Below are 16,721 nucleotides of genomic sequence, written 5' to 3'. Positions count from 1 at the left end.
ATTTAATGCAAAACAGTAAAACAGTATTCTGCACTTGTTTGGATTTAAGAGAGTAAATTGTCTCGTGTGACATCCCTGTTGGCAGAATGTCCCAATTAAAAAAAAAAAAAAAAAAAGTCTTCTTCAAACATTCAAGGGCGTTCTTGAACACATTCCTCACTACTGGTCGTCATGGTGGCCATGGGACGACTCCTCTATATAAGGTCCTCCCCTACTCTGTGCTGAGGCACAACGACAAAGAGAGTACAAACTTCTGCTTTGACACAAGCTAGAGAGAGAGAAGAGGGAAACGTCAACCCTCATACCAAGGACTCAAGCCAGCTTCAGCATAGACAATTTCTACGCTGAAGATAAATATTTGATTTTTTTTCCAGCTCGCTGTTCTGACAATATGACTTATTTTTGTGATAGAGCTTCTTTTCTCGTATGCTTTGCAGCACAGGTAAGAATTTACATTTTTCAGAATACAAAAAATTCACCTTTTTTTTGCTCATTGGCTGTCATTATCTCTTTAAAAATGTATTTATGTATCACGAAAAACATGACTACAGCATGTAAATTCAATTTTGAACTGGTACGTTAGTATAAAAATCTTTTCTTAATATTTGAACAAATTTTTACCCGCCTCTTTAAAACAATTTGTATACAATTCAAATACATGTTCTTCTCATTAACTTGACATACTATTCAAAATCCTTGTTGCTGAGATGAATCACATTAATCTGGCCAACATCCATTGGAATTGAAATGACTAAATAACAATTCCTTATTCCTGAACAACATACATTATTATTCACAGGTATGACCATTTTTTTCCCCCAGATCACCCGCATTTCTCATTTATGCAAATATTCATGTATTCCTTACATTTGGAACTGTACACATATTGTATAAAGCTTGTTTTTCTCTTTTTCCCACTCAGGTTTTTGCATTAACCTGGTCCCAAGAGTGTCCGTGGAGATGCCAGTGCCCGGAGGAGCCCCCCATCTGTCTCCCCGGGGTGCCTCTGATTCTGGACGACTGTGCCTGCTGCCTTGTCTGCGCTCGCCAGAAAGGTCAGGTGTGTTCTGAAATGAACCCATGTGACACACGCAAAGGCCTGCAGTGCGACTACACCTCTGGCGAGCAACAAAAGACGGGTTTATGCGTCGGTGAGTCATCGTCAGCTGAGATATTAGACAGCACTGAAAATAATATGATTCCTGAATGTACGACGGTCCCGCCCTTCCAGCTCATGAAGGAAACGTCTGCCTTCTGGATGGTGCGGTCTACCAGAACGGCCAGACCTTCTTCCCCAGCTGCAAGCACCAGTGCATGTGTCGTGACGGGCAGATCGGCTGCATACCGCGCTGCAGCATTGACGTGATGCTGCCGGGGCCCGACTGCCCCGCGCCGCGCCGCGTCCACATCCCTGGCGAGTGCTGCGAGAAGTGGGTGTGCGACCCTCCGGCTGAGGCCAGTGCGCTGGGAGGCTTTGCAATGGCAGGTCAGCAGATACCTTTATTGACTGTCGAAGAAGAAGGCTTGCACCAACAGTCTGCCTTCACAAAGACAACAGATATAGAAACAGATATAGATTAGTTTGTTAAATTAGTTGAAAGTCAGACCTACTTTATGGGCACTGACTAATGCAAAGGGCTTCCAGTTTAGTACAAACTTGGATATAACAAAGTTGCTCAAAACTCAAATTCGCTATATTTATCTGCAAAGAAACTCATTTGCAGATAAAACACTGGTAAAGACCCATAGCAAGCAACACAAATGTAATTTATATTAACCGTGATATTCATTAATTGTCCAAACTGTAAAACAATTCATAACTAATCAATCATAAAAACAGTCCATCAATATTTTTCATAATCAAAGCATCTTTCCCACTGAGGGACGAATATTGGTGGGGGTCGGTGAGGGTGGTGGTTCTATTGCTCTCGTTGGTCTTTGTTTGAGGTTGCCAACATTCACCTAAATGTCACCAGAAGTGGCTAAAATGTTGTCAAATGTTCACCAACAGTGTTGATGTTTTTTTTGTGTGTTTTTTTTTTTTTGCTTGCTGTGTCGCAATATTGAACACATCCAAAATTGTTGGTGACCAATGGCAAAAAAAAAAATTGGCAAAACTCTGATGATATCAAAGAGCTACTAGTTTTGCAGACACTTTCAAGACACTGGGACTTTCAAGACCCAAAAATTGTCCAAATCCTTAGAACTTAATTTTTTCATTAGTAGTACATATTATCAGATTTATTTTGTCCTCCACAATTATTGTGTTAAATCAAAATAAGATGTTTACAAATTGCTTATATTTTGCAAAGCAATGATCAATGATCAAAAAAAAAGGTTTGGTTTTAATAGACAACAATTGAGGGACATTTTTAAAAATCTGACAAATTTATGCATCAACAAAATAAAAGATAAATCGATTATTGAAATAATAATTAGCTGCAGCCAAACTTATCCCGATCTATTTCCAAAACTGCTCAGCGGCGGTCCTTGATCGCTACCTTTTTGGTGACCCCTGACCTACTTAGCTAATTTATGAGTTAGTTGAGTTACTAAGAATGTTTTCCATGAAACTTTGTAGAGGAGCATAAACCAAGCAAGAACTCATCCAATTTTGGATCCCAGCCCAATTCTGTAAAATTGAAATAATTTTTAATGTGAGGAGCAGCAGGGAAATGAAATTTCAATGGATCTTGTCCTAGATTTCATTAGATTAATGTCCCGCATGCAGACATACAGTCGCCCCCATACTTCGAATACATGTTCCCGGTGTCGCGCGAGTGCGAGACACTCAGAGTTGAAAGGTTATTTACTTAGCTTTTACCTGTTAGAGGAAGAGGCTGGAATGAAGCACAACACAGAGGAAAGAGTGTTGTCACCTCCGCCTCAAATGTGAAGCACTGATGCGATTCTCTCATTTTCTACTTCAGTTGAAAGTCTGATTGGAACGTTTTGAACCTGCCTCTCCTACACGTGCTCCCGCAGCCTTTCGTCAGGAGGAAACGGCAAACTTTGACTCCTGGGACCCCAGCTTGAACTGCATCGAGCAGACCACAGAGTGGGGGGCCTGTTCGAAGACATGCGGCATGGGGGTCTCCACCAGGGTCACAAACAAGAACCGCCGTTGTGAGATGGTGAAGCAGAGCCGGTTGTGCATGATCCGACCCTGCGATGACCTGCAAAGCCAAACGGCGCAATCACAGCCAAAGGTACCCTCAGAGTTGGACTCTTTTTGAGCTATATGAATAAGAACAGACATGGTAATAAGACATTTTCAAAAGATCTATAGTCAGTGGCGGCTCTAGGAAGTTTTACCTTGGGTGACAGGATGTTCTGTTGAGGGGGGAGGGGCTTAATACTTATTATATAACCGCCACACAGTCACAGTCTTTTCTCATCCACATTTAGCAGACATATGTACAAGGAGATAAATTGAAGACAAAGGTTATTACGGAAGCCAGTAAATCGTTGAACAAAAATGTATCGATCATGGTACACGTGACGCTTACTAATCATTTTGTCTAGGGTTGCCCTGGATATGCACTCATTAATGTTCATGTGAGAAAAAATGTCAAGTCAATCGCTTGGCAATAAAACATGCAGAAAAGGCAGACTTCAAAACAAACTTGACCAAATACTTTTATGGACATGAATGCCTCAGAACCCTTATATTTTGAAGTTGCCGATATGCCGTCAGCCCGCCACGAACCGTTGCTCCCCAGAGTCCCGACATGAACAAAGCAATGTCATTCTGAAATGACGTTCAATCGCCAATTAAGGGCAACAAAAGCCGGATTACTTCTAAGGTAGTTTAATAGATGTAAATGATGGTGAGAACTTTGATGCTGACACCTTGACACGGTTGCTGTTTCTAACTGATCAATTTTTTACAAACCACACTCACTCAAATGTACCATTTTAGCACATGGGCAAAACTTACGGGGGATGAAATTAGTGTGCTCAGTTTAAATGTAAATGTTGATGTCACAAAATAGTTTCTAAATGTTGGCCGTTCATGATTAAGTGGAAATGTTGTTTTTCACCACGTTAACTGTCGAATCAAAACATGCGTCACCCATCGTGTCTTCAGAGGGGCAGCAAGTGCCAGAGGATAGTGAGAAGCGAAGCAGCCGTTCAGCTCTCTTACAAGAACTGCACCAGCATCCAGGCCTACAAACCTCGCTACTGCGGCTCCTGCACGGACGGCCGTTGCTGTACCCCACATAGAACCAAGACCGCTCTTGCTGAGTTCACATGCGCTGGAGGTAAAACCAGCAAGAGGCCGGTCATGGTGATCCTGACCTGTGTCTGCCACAATAACTGCCCGCAGGACAACGCGGTGTGGCAACCTTCGGAGCTGGGCTACAGCGGGATGACGTTATAGGTCAAAGCTTTCACCATTACAGCCAGTGACTGTGTATATTTTGAAATTCCTTTGTGCTGGGAAATTTTTTAGTCAAAATCCCAAACATGAGTTGTATCAACTCTTCATTTTAGCCCAAAATATGAAAACGTGACGAGGTGAACTTCACTGTGCACAAATGAGAGTCAAGTTTGCTTTAAAATGAAAGCACTTAGCGTGTATGACGTCGTGAGACTTCTCCTCTTTTGGAGGTCAGATTTAGAGAAGGAACTACAGTCGCTGTGTGAGTATCGGTCAATTAGAATGTTGCAATTACTATACTATGGGTACGTTAGTGGGGAAAAAAATAAATAAACAATTAACCCTATATTTGAGAGTAAAAAGTTCCATATAACAATAGTAACACATGTTGTAATGCATTATAATTAAAAGTCCTTAGTTGACAGGTTTCCAAGCGCAGGATGCATTGTTGAAATAACTGGCTGTTGCTCTGCGACCTGGCCCTAAACAAAGGTCATTATTGGAACTTTGTGCCATTTCTAACATCTGCCTGAGGTCCTTCCTTGATGTGTTTGCCCATTGACACAACGGTAGTTGTCTATTGAAGTCCTAATGTGAATGAGAAAGCTTCTTGACCAAACTCACCATCCAAGTTGGAGTTCCTCTGTGGATGTGTGTATGCTTGAGTGCATGCGAATGTGTGCACATGTACTTGCTTTAAGTTTATGACCCATCATCATACAGTATTGTTTTGTGGTATCTTTTTTTCTAACCCCTCTCTGCTTATTGGTCTGTAAAATCATTTAAAAATAAATGTATTTTTGTATCAAAGAGCCTTTTCTGATATTTCCCACAGCTAATTAGCTATCGTCACTCTGTTAGCGATGTTCCAACTATTGCTTGGTGGTTACTTGCAGCCCACTGTCAAATTTTGAGTTTATTTAGAGAATACAATTCAACTGGTAACTTTGAAAAGATGAAGTAATACATACATTTAACTCAACAACTTTAGTAACGGCAGTTATCATGGAAGATAATTACATAGATGATCTCAATGGTGGTCACAACTCAAAATATTAAGTAACGACAATAATTTGAGAAAAATTATTTTCTGGTAAGTAAAATTAATTCACAGCAAGGAAAATATGAGAATTTTACCCAGCTCAGGGATGTTGAGGATTAACTGAACCAGAGTCCTTCTGTCCAGTGTTAGCTGGTTTACCAACCAAGCCATTCAGCCATTACACCACCTTCAACCTTTTTACACCACCTTCAACCTTTTTAACCATGTTAACGAAAACATTTATGTAATAATGGTTCGCTGATGCTTGTCCATCGAGTCCCCAAGACCGCTGTCTGCTCAGAGAGATGATTTACTCCCAGATGAAATATGACCTGGTTAGAATTGTTGAATTAACCTTTAAAATGAATCAAAATACTTCATCAAAAACATGTAACACATTGCAAACGTTCTCAAACCGTTTTATTCGCCTCAAACTGTTTTTCTAGCTGCAGAAATTTTGAATATATTTGAAAATTTATCAACTGACCATCCTTTGTTGTCACACCACTTTTCTGACTTAAACCACATTTGTAAGTTTCACAGTTCATAGACTGTCGACCAGTCAAATATACTTTTCTTCAAATTCACAACACTACTTGACCATCAGAAATCACCCAAATTAGTGATCCAAGATGGCAGTCACCAGTCATCCAGAAACATGAAAATAAAAAACAAGCAATAACATGGCGAATGCAGCGGGCTGTCCGTGATACAAGGAAGCCACAGCTGCTCTTTTTTGGACGTTCTTTTAAAGGTAAATGCTTGTTGTATTGCAATGTCTTTGCTGGTGTTTTCTATTATGTTTGGTGGATGGAATATCTAGTCATTTTAACTCCCAAAACGATTGTTGTGCACTGTAATGAAACTTGTGTTGCATGGAGCACCCCCCCCCACACACACACACACACACACACACACCCTTTTTCCTCTTCTATTCCTTCTCATTTTATTTACAATTGGCATACAAACTAGAAACTCAAACTATAAACCAGAAGCTCAGCTTCACACAAAACATAACCTGACATCCAAAACATGATTTGAATTTCATTGGCAAAAGTTTTTCTCCTTTGCTTCCTCTAAAAGAAGCATGACTGCGCCATCTGAGCGATGCGCCCCATGTAGTGAAACTGCGATAACAAGACCTACGATGACATATGTAAAAAGTTGATTGGACAGAACACATTTGTTTACACCTTATTGGAACGTATCATGAGATTTCAAAATGAATAACAGTCTCATTATTACACATTGTTACACTAGGAACACTTTAAAAACAACCAAATAAAATCCGATAAAGTCAAAAGAGCGGCATCGCCATGGCCTTTCAAAAGAGCCTCAAGTGTGAGATTCAATGGACATATTGTGGTATAAACTGTTGACTTAGATTGTGACTTACTTTCAAAGTGTATGGAAATGTTTGTTCCTACAGTATCTCCCAGTTTCATTGGTGATTAATGACCAACCTTCACATATATTACCTTTATTAAAGACTGCCTTTTATGTTTATTTGTTTTGAAGGTCTTTACCAAAACAAAGTATGTGCATTGAAGTGGATTGCTAATTTCCATATAAAAGTTAAAAAAAATGATGAGGCACCAAACCTCATTAACACAAAATATTCTGTGAATACCTCCTCATTCCCTCCAAACTAAACTTAACTCGTGTTTTCGTGTTTCGTTTCTAATGTAGGGTTTATATTTGGAGAGATTTTCTGAAGTGGATGATATTGACGACTGGCAAATCAGGCGCCCTCTAGCCAGTGGCCTGGTTTGGGCGTCATCTAGTGGCTTCCTGTAATATAGTTGGGATAGTGTTTTCAAAGCGCACTCCATTTATTCATTTGCCTGACTAACTTTCTTCTTAAAGTGCTGTTACTTTGAGGACATTTTTTTTGGTAAAGAACATTTCCCGCAGGTTGAAAGATTCTTATTTGAGGATTTTGATTTTGAACCAAAATGTTTGAAGTTAATTGACTTGACACCGTGTATTTTTTTAGTATTGAGCTAACTTGTGGACGTACTTACCTGCAATAATTTGCTGTAGGAGATCATTTTAAAATAATACCCATTACAAGGGGCCACCAATTAATATCTGCTTGGGGCCCCAACAGACACTGACTCTGCTGAAATGGCTGTGTTCGAATTCAAATAGTATCATCATTTTTTTAAAGCAATGACTGACTGATGAGTAACCTCCTCGAGTTCGTTTTAGGCAATCCCAAAACAAACAAATATAAATTGTTAAACATTCATTACTAATTTAATTTTCCAGGGTAAAATTGAATTTCCCACATAACTAAGAATGCTGCCGATTTTAGCAAACAAAAGTGGCCAGCATCTAAATATTCCTTAGGTGTGATTAACTGCGTGAATGGTTGTTCGTCTCCGTGTGCCCTGCAATTGGCTGGCAACCAGGTCTGGGTGTCCCCCGCCTAGTGTCTGAAGTCAGCTAGGATAGGCACCAGCAAGCCTGCGACCTATGAGGATAAGCGGTTACAGAAAATGGATGGATGGATGGATGGATGGATGGATGGATGGATGGATGGATGGATGGATGGATGGATGGATGGATGGATGGATGGATGGATGGATGGAAGTTAAAGTACGACTGGCCATCATTTTGATGTGGCGGTATGTAAGAAAAGTAAATGCTGCATTACACCAGTAGGTGTCACAGTAACATCACTCACTTAACAGCATTTTTTTTTCTAAAGAATTAACAGTTTCCCCAAATTTACGGGTGTGTTGTAAAACGTGTGCACCGTTTACACAAATAATTCTGTATTGAGTGCCGAGATGAGGCTTTATGTTTGCGATGATTTTTAAAAGTTCTTTCTTTCTTTCTTTCTTTCTTTCTTTCTTTCTTTCTTTCTTTCTTTCTTTCTTTCTTTCGTTCTTTCTTTCGAGATATTCAAAAACTGGAAGAGGCGCATTCCTGCAGGCGCGCAACCGACCCCACGCCTCCATCCGTGCACATGCATACACACTGGACGGAAGGATCGCTGACTTTTTCTCATTGCAGATTGAGTTTCGAACCATTACTAAGATATTCACAAATGTATACTTGTATCAAAATCTGTTTCGTTGACAACAATATTGCCATACTTTTGATTTTCTAGTGTTGCTCTACGTGGCGCAATAATGACGATTTAAGCACGGTGAAAATATGAATGAGCTCGTTTTGGCGTCTGTTCCGTGTGTGCGTCAAAATGTTAGAGCGTCGAGCACACGCAGGTTCCGGAGGTTTGGTCGCCTGACAGCGGGGAACAAACTCCACCCAACACACAAGCGCGCGCGCGCGCACGCCGAGAACCTGTGGCAGCGTGCTAGGGACTGCTTGCGGTGTGCGTCGCGTGGATAAAAGTTGCGCGGGCCAAAGTCCGGCAGCTCGGGTGCAAGCGGGACGTGCGCCGAAGACATGCTTCAAACATGGCCGTAGTAGCAGCGAGCGTGCAGGAAAGTGGATTCGTGGAGGTTCTGGTGCGGGCTCGCTGGCACAAAGTTTGGGCGCACTTGAACGAGGAGGCGCTCACGTTGAGCTGCGAGGACGACGGCGTCAACTCCAACGGAGTGCTCCCAAACGGATCCTATCTCGACAACAACAACTCCAACAACGGTCCGAGGCTCCCGGAGCAGCCCGAACCCGTGCCGGAGACCATCGCCAACAGGAAGCGGTGCGTCAAGGTGACCAAGCAGGACGTGGGCGGACTGGGGATCAGCATTAAAGGCGGCAGGGAGAATAAGATGCCCATCCTGATCAGCAAGATCTTCAAGGGGCTGGCTGCGGACCAGACGCAGGCTTTGTACGTCGGGGACGCCATCCTGTCCGTGAACGGGTTCAACTTGAGGGACGCGAGCCACGACGAGGCGGTGCAAGCGCTCAAACGGGCGGGCAGGGACGTTACCCTCGAGGGTAAGCATCGCGATCGTCGTGGTGATGGCCACACGAGGGAGGCTTACGTGTGCCTAAGGTTCATTCAGGTGTTTTAGGCGCTGCTCAGCTGTCGAGGCCAGCAAGCCCTACCTCTCCTAGAATTTCAAAAGGAAGTCTATTTTTCTTCCCTAAAATTGTAAACATTTAGTCTCAACAGTCTATTCTTTTCATTTTCTAGTGTTTGTCTTGTCGATTGTAGATTTTTTTTTTTTAATCAACCAGGTCTTGGCCATGACGTGCGGCAGTGTTAATCTATTGGCCAGGCATCTCTGGTGTATTTTTAAAATGCAATATTTGTTTTAATCGTTTTTGTTAGATAATGATTATGCACTTATGACCTCATATTGCATTCCCATGTAGTATTGGTCATCATTTTATAGTTGAGACGTGATAGTAGTGTTAAAAAGGTGGATTCAAGTAGGTAAATCTCATATGGAAGCTCATGTACGAAATGACACTGTCTTTCGTGCATAGTTGTCAATTCACATCAGTATGTGGCTCGCAAAGGTGTTCCACAATTTTTCAAAACAGGTCAACAAATGATATTAAGTGTCAGGGCAATTATGTTGTATGGTCGGTCAATTATTACAGTTTGCACACGGAAGAAGAATGACGAGAATTCTAATGGGCGCTTGCCATGGATGTCTCTGAGCAGACGTGAGATGTGTTCAAATAATAATAATAATAAGCCATCCAGCAGAATTTAAACAGCCCCTCTTCAGTTAATGCCAAAGCATTAACAAGTGCCAACAGCATATTTCTATAATAATAATAGTTCACACTGTAGTACAAAATATTGTTTGTCTTTGTTTTGTAAAAAGAACACATACATATGTTGCATCCTCCTAAAAAGAAAAGTTAAATACATTGGGTGTTTCATTTGAAAATAAGTAATTCTGTTTCTGTGTGAAAAAAATATTGTAGATTGGTTTGCATGTTGTTCTCCGACCCTTTTCAATCATCCAATTGCTTGTCATGGCATCATATCCTCCAATAACAATCTTGTACCCTTGGGCTTTTTGTATCATTTTTGGTCCTAAAATTTATTTATGTATTCTCTACTTTGAAAGTCCAATAACTCACGTGCATGCTCAAGGGAAAAAACTGAAAATTCGACCAACCTTGGTACCAAATTCTACCCAAAATTTCCCAGTCAGGAGTACAAAACATGATTTGCTCCTCAAGTTTCAGTAGTTTTTTTTTCTCATGCCTCATTGTAGTAGGAAAAGATACAAAACACTTTTAAGATAAAGTGAACCCCTGGTGAACATAAGTGGTAATTTTACAATAACAAGTGTGGATGTTTCTGCAATTCCAAGATAATACCTGAATATTTCTACCTACCAGTTGATTTTCTTCACTTTGCTCCCCGGGAAGGCTATAAATCACATCCCATTTAAACGAATACAATAAAACCAGCGGTGATCCTGAGTGTTGAGGCTCTTGGATGAAATCCTCTGTTCTATGCAATTTATATTCCACAGTTTGAATGGAGCTGATAAATAACAAGTCAGGACATGAAAATTGCTTGTTTGTGTTGAGCTACATCCTGTTTGTTCAGACTTTTGTTTACATTGTTTGTAATCACACAAGTGGTTACATTTCATATTGATGAAGTATGCAATGGAAAAACTCATTGCATACTTTATCAACTGCAGTACTTGTGTGATTTTGAGTGATAAAGGACCCTAAGAAACGAGTCAGTTACACTGACATTGTCGTATGCACAAGTCTCCAGCCTTAGCGCTAGCCGCTAACTAGGTGCATTCAAAAGCAGCCAGACATTTCAAACTAATAGGAGAAAAAGGTCCATTTGCATTAATGTTGTATTATTACAGGAATCTTAATGGCTCATACTAGCATTGCATTGAGAGAGGACTGGCAGCAAACTCTTGTTGGTCACCTTTAAATGGGAAGTAGTTATGTTGCAGGGAACAAGTGTGTACAGACAACCCAGCCAAATTTGGGCATTCAAATTGTCATAAAAATAGCAGAAAGAATTGACGACTGTAAAGTTGCTCAACTAAGCCAACAGTTTGCAAAGCTTGTCATATCTGCGCTTCTGCTTCTACAACTCTTTGTTCTTTGTCTTTTTGGCCATCTGGGTGCTCTGTGACATCATGTTCTCACATTCTCAGTTGAATGTCAGACATCTGGATTGGGGGAGGAGGCCTGAGATTGAGTGAATGGTGGTTAACTTTTTTTATACTTGTATGACAGTGAAGAATTTTAGTGTCTCTTAATAGACTGCTTTTCAAGTTACTAAAGGTTTTAGTATATTCGTTTATTTCAAATGTGAAAAAATCATGGTTGAAAAGAAGTGGGAACAATAATAATACACACATCATTAAAAGAATACTTATAGTATGATCTATAAACATAAAATAATTATTATGAATACAATTTGTTTAATTACACCCCCTTTTAACAATCTCGAAATACCCTAGCCATAAATCATATTGCCACACTTCTCCCAACAAAATTGAATTAACTAAATTGTGGTCCACCTGCTGATTGCTAGAACATTACACATATACCTTCACAATGTTAATACATTTCAAATACACATATACATTGGATACAACACAGAATATTTGAATGTTAAGAATAAATACATAAAAAACAACTAACAAAACAACGACAAATATTTTTTTGAAATTTAAAAGATTTTTGATGATGATTTGAGACAAAAACCTACTATACGTATAGTTTTTTATTGCGTGATCTGTGTTTGTTTGTTTTCCACTTTGGAGGTCCTACTATGAATAGCTAGACTTGAAACGGAAATAGTTGACTGGAACAACTTGTGTTTGTTTTCATTTGCCCTTTCTTTATTGCCCAAATAAGTAAATATCAGCAATGTTATCCAAAATGCTCATCAAGCACCGGAACAAAACAACACCCAGATCTCCATCACGGTAACTGTGGTGGGACATCACAGGAGAAATATCTATCAATTGCCTTTGGAGGTACCACTGTATTTTTAATTGGAGCACAAAAAATGGGTTCCATTTCTAGGAAGGTTCTTATGTAACCAGGAGTTCCATGAGAGGCACATTCATGTTCAAACTCCTTTTGCTGCTGTTTTCTTTGCATGGCGCAAATCTGGCGAGTTTCCTGCTATCTCACTGCACCCGTGAGTTTACCGACATAAACAGTTGCTTTTAGAAGATGAAAATTGGACTGATAGTAGAGTACACTGATGTGTGAACATCATTTTACACACACATACACACTCACAAACACGGGAAAATGTATCATGCAAGTGCCCACTTCTGGGTTTATTCCTGTTCCCATGAGGACTCTTGAACGACGAGTATCTCCCTCACTCACTTGGTAGCGCATGCATGTGCACACACGCGGCCACATATGCACACTCTCAGTGATGATCCTTCCCAGGGGAGCAAGGGGGAATGCAGCCACTGCAGAGGGGAAAACAGAATGGATAAGAAAAATAGGCAGAGGGAGCGGAGCAGAGGAACTGAGGGAGAGCGCAGAGTAGAATTGGGATTTTAATGGAGAAATGCGAAGAGGGAGACCAAAGCTTCAGAAGAGCTAATGAGGGAGGCGAAGAAAGTGATGTGAAGAAACCTATGGTACATATGGGGGCCGGGAGGTTGTGGTGCGCTCATCTGGGAAAAGCAGTGGATATGCAGTCAGTAAAGGATTTCTGCAAACCTGGAAGCCATTCATCCATTTACCCAAGCGTTTAAGTTTCATTCCCAGTGAAACATGTGATCTGTGATATCCCCAGAGCTCCGCTAAGTCTTTACTGTAAGTTGCTTTCCGAGACCGGAGAGGAGCAGTTAGGACCGTAGAGAGAGATCAAGAAGAAGCTGATTGGTGGGGTGGGACGTGTGTCTGCTGTGCATTTGTGCAATTTACGTTCACGCGCATCTCTCCGGAAGCATTCATCTGCATATACTTTAGCACGGTTTCTAACTCGTTAAGCAGATGGAAGCGAAAGTTAGCTACGTGAAACAGTTTGTGTGTATTGTGTGCTCAAGATTGTGTGAGCAAACACTTGTCAGAAATATTATGTACACTATAAGGCAAATATTTGTGGGCAAACCTCATGGTTTAGCTTCAGCAAACAATGTTTTTGAAAAGTCATTCTCCGGCCAGCGTTGCTGTGCCCCAGTGCATAAAGTGAAGACCATAAATGCATGTTTGGATGACTGTGGCTTGAGACAACATGACCGGGCCCGACGGGATCTTGACCTCACCCCCATCAAACTCTTTGAGGATTACTGCAGACATTTTCAGTTCTTGGAGGTGAAATGGTGAGAATTTATTAAGCAGATTCAAACTCATTTTCAAAGCAGGCCTCATGGTAGTTATGGGTTCCCTCTGAGGGCTGTTATAACTGTAAAAACCATATGAATCTTCAAATTACATATCTTCGCTGTCAGGCAGAACACCTGCGCCTCCAAAATCTCTTCTTTTCAGGAAATTAAAGAAACACTATCTGGTTTGTGTTACCCTGCTACTTGTTGAAGTTGTCATTATTCTTTATATTGCTATCATTTAAAGTTGCATACCAAATTCAAAATGACACCGCCACAAAATCATATTTAATCATAATGTCATATGCAAAAAAAACCTCACAACTTTCAACAGTGTTGATTAAACAATCCCCAGGCAGAACAAAAGGGCTTCAATATGTCACAAAAGCATATAACTGAGCTAACATCATCTTCCAAATTTCTGTTTCAAACTCCTAAGATTCATTAGCGACATGATAAATAAACTAATGACGTGAACCCAAAGCATTACAGCTATTCAGTTTTAGCAAAGCAGGTTTTCTCAAATGTATTTAACCTTATTTATTTTCGCTCTGTATCGTCAATCTGAGATATTATCATAGGGGTGTAAGATTGAGATGAATTGCAATTATTTAATTACAGTCCTACGAGTAGTTAAAGCGTTAGTTTTTTAATTGCATTCATGTTATTTTTAATCTCTTACTTTATGCTATCTGGATGATGAATAGATTCATTTTTCTCCATCAGGCTTCTTGTGCTTGAGTTGTTGGGCAAGTACACCCTGAAGTGGATACTGATTGGCCCTAGTTGTGTTTGGCATAATCTGATAGGCTCCTATTGTGGGTAGGAGGGCAAGTGAAGGAACAGAAGGAAAATGTAAAAACAGAAGAGAATATGAGAGGCGTCAATCCATTAAATGGCAAATTCAACTTTAAAAAAACATCCGAAAGGCACTGTTGACGAAGGTAGAGTGAATCTATTTTTTGTAAGAAGGAGCTTGCTTACCACAGAAGTGGCTCAAGTTTAGCCTTCCACATAAATGCAAAGCACATTGGTAGGACTGCAGCCACAGCTCACAATAGCACCAGAGATTGTAGAAATCTGTAGCAAAGCTCTTTGTCAAACAAAACGCGAGAACACCACGTGTTTGAGCAAGACTGCAATGGCATATCCATGGACATGTTTTATTTCAGTGTTCATTTCTAATTGAAAATTGATCAAAGAAAATGGCACCCTTTCTCCTGATGGTTGGAATTGAAGGTTGCAGCCAGAACTTGGGACTCTCAAATACAGCGAAAGGTGTACAACTGCATCTGTTAAAAACAAACGACTAACGCTACAATTATGTTGTTTGTCAGAAAGCCTAAACTAAGAAAAAAAAAAAAAAAAAAACTGGTTCGGGGGTTTTCACTGATTTTTTTTGAATGATTTTAAAATGGGATTAATGAGATCCATTAATTTATATATATAATATATATATATATATATATATATATATATATATATATATATATATATATATATATATATATATATATATATATATATATATATATATATATATATATTTTTTTTTTTTTTTTTTTTTTTTTTTTTTTTAATATCTTGACAGCACTGTGAGGAAGAAACAGTGTAGTGATGCTTCTCAGTGGATACAAAGGTCAAGAGATTTAAATTGGTTAATAATTTATTAAAATAACAGATGGCACAGGAAAATTCTTTTGTGAATTTGTGAAAAAATGTGAATTTTTTTGAAATTTCACCAAATTACGGGTTTTCCCTAAATTGTATGTACAATTATCCCGGCAATTGATTTTTATACACAGTCAAATTTATTATTAGCATTATTTTCTTAGCTTTAGAAGTGTGACACCCGTATACAGTACTTGAATAAATGTACTGTACACACATGGGAATTTTAGAGTATCCATTGAACTTAACGCACATGTGTTTGGAATGCGAGAGGAAGCCGGAGTACACCAAGAAAACACTCGAGAGAATTTGCAACTCTCACACAGGAATGCTGCAACTGGGATTTGACCCCAGAACCTGAGAACTGTGCAACAGACGTACTCACCACCATGCTGCCCCCATGCATCTTTTTAGCACTTAATTTTCTTGCAATTGTTTAACGATCAATAAAACACCACATCTGCTTTCCTCTTCCTCTTCATGATCTTTTAACAACCTTCATTAAAGCAGGGCTATTTTGAAAGGATATTAAGTGTCACCACAAAGGCAAAGAAAAAACCCAATGCGCTTTGTTATTTATGTAACGCTCCCTGCATTGAATCTTGTAGGTTCAGGTAATCTTGAGGTAATCTGACAATGAAAAGATGGTTGGGTTTTTATTTGATATCCTTGATACCCAGATTAAGGTCCATTAGGAATGCATCCTTATTAGTAAACAAAAAAAAAAGTAGGGCACACTGGTAGAATGTACACTAGCAAGATTTTCACAGTCCTTAGTCTGGTTATGAAAGGTCCTGAAATAGCGCAACTGCAATTGAATGGCACACAATTAAGTTTGTAACTCATAGGACATTGCTTTGAATCGTGTACATTATTTCTTTACACAGGTAAAACAATATCAGCATGCTGGCTTGACAAAAATAAAAACGACTTGTCAGACAGTCCTTTTATCCCACCCAGCACCAGACATCATCTGGATGTCGGATTTTGGACTGAATCCGGTCCTGGTACAGAAAGTCGTTACTAAAATTTGTGTGGTGTTAAGGTCCTCCATTGCAGTCCAAATTTTATTTAAAAAAAAGTTGAGGTCCAATGAGGTCCACATTTACTTCAAAATTTGTTGAGCCAGTAGTTCTTATTTATTCCAGAAAGAATTGCAGGAATGAAATATATTAATAAGGATTATTTTTGTAGTTCTACTAAAAGGGGCATTTTTGTGCATTTTTATATGCCTTGCCTGCCAGCATCTTACACCCTGCAACTGCTACTTGCAGCTAGATAGTCCAATGGCCCTAAAAACATTGAAGAAAAAAAAAAAAATAGACAATTTTTCACCCTCCACTTTTCAACCAAATTGAGACCATGAAATGATGTCTTTTAAAGACGTCTTTTTAACGACTTAAAA

The 16,721-nt window shown here is 39.7% G+C and overlaps 2 protein-coding genes and 1 long non-coding RNA gene across 5 annotated transcripts in view; 2 read left to right on the top strand and 1 right to left on the bottom strand.

Moving 5' to 3' along the window:
• The first annotated feature begins 290 nt into the window (after positions 1-290).
• Positions 291-5,105, top strand: LOC148426797 (CCN family member 3-like). Its single transcript, XM_088410574.1, has 5 exons — positions 291-442; positions 923-1,151; positions 1,232-1,486; positions 2,986-3,209; positions 4,091-5,105. The coding sequence occupies exons 1-5, from the start codon at positions 392-394 to the stop codon at positions 4,382-4,384; spliced, it is 1,053 nt and encodes a 350-aa protein (XP_088266700.1). The 5' UTR covers positions 291-391; the 3' UTR covers positions 4,385-5,105.
• Positions 5,106-8,743: 3,638 nt separating this feature from the next.
• Positions 8,744-16,721, top strand: part of LOC148426795 (beta-1-syntrophin-like) — a 45,504-nt gene continuing 37,526 nt past the window's right edge. Inside the window, exon 1 of the mRNA XM_088411499.1 lies at positions 8,744-9,338. Coding sequence (XP_088267625.1) covers positions 8,855-9,338 — 484 coding nt within the window. The 5' untranslated portion in view covers positions 8,744-8,854. The remainder of the gene's footprint in view (positions 9,339-16,721) is intronic.
• LOC148426796 (uncharacterized) lies at positions 11,725-15,793 on the bottom strand. Of its 3 annotated transcripts, XR_015865213.1 has the most exons (4): positions 15,702-15,793; positions 14,630-14,937; positions 14,328-14,458; positions 11,725-12,781 (listed from the first exon to the last, which is right to left on the bottom strand). It is a non-coding gene; the product is annotated as an uncharacterized LOC148426796 (long non-coding RNA). The 3 variants fall into 3 exon arrangements; XR_015865212.1 differs by having other exon boundaries at positions 11,725-14,458; XR_015865214.1 differs by lacking the exon at positions 14,328-14,458.

The sequence above is a fragment of the Hippichthys cyanospilos genome, chromosome 3 (genome assembly GCF_059441005.1).
Source record: "Hippichthys cyanospilos isolate Australia breed blue-spotted pipefish chromosome 3, RoL_Hcya_1.0, whole genome shotgun sequence".
Lineage (NCBI taxonomy): Eukaryota > Metazoa > Chordata > Actinopteri > Syngnathiformes > Syngnathidae > Hippichthys > Hippichthys cyanospilos.
Note: the sequence above shows the minus strand (reverse complement) of the source record. Positions and strands in the feature narration are given on the sequence as shown.

What these genes read in the sequence shown, in the direction of transcription:
- LOC148426797 (XM_088410574.1), top strand. Translation starts at nt 392, where the DNA reads ATGACTTATTTTTGTGATAGAGCTTCTTTTCTCGTATGCTTTGCAGCA. An exon ending in TCGTATGCTTTGCAGCACAG is followed by an intron (nt 443 to 922) that starts GTAAGAATTTAC and finishes TTTCCCACTCAG; the next exon opens with GTTTTTGCATTAACCTGGTC. An exon ending in CGGCGCAATCACAGCCAAAG is followed by an intron (nt 3,210 to 4,090) that starts GTACCCTCAGAG and finishes TCGTGTCTTCAG; the next exon opens with AGGGGCAGCAAGTGCCAGAG.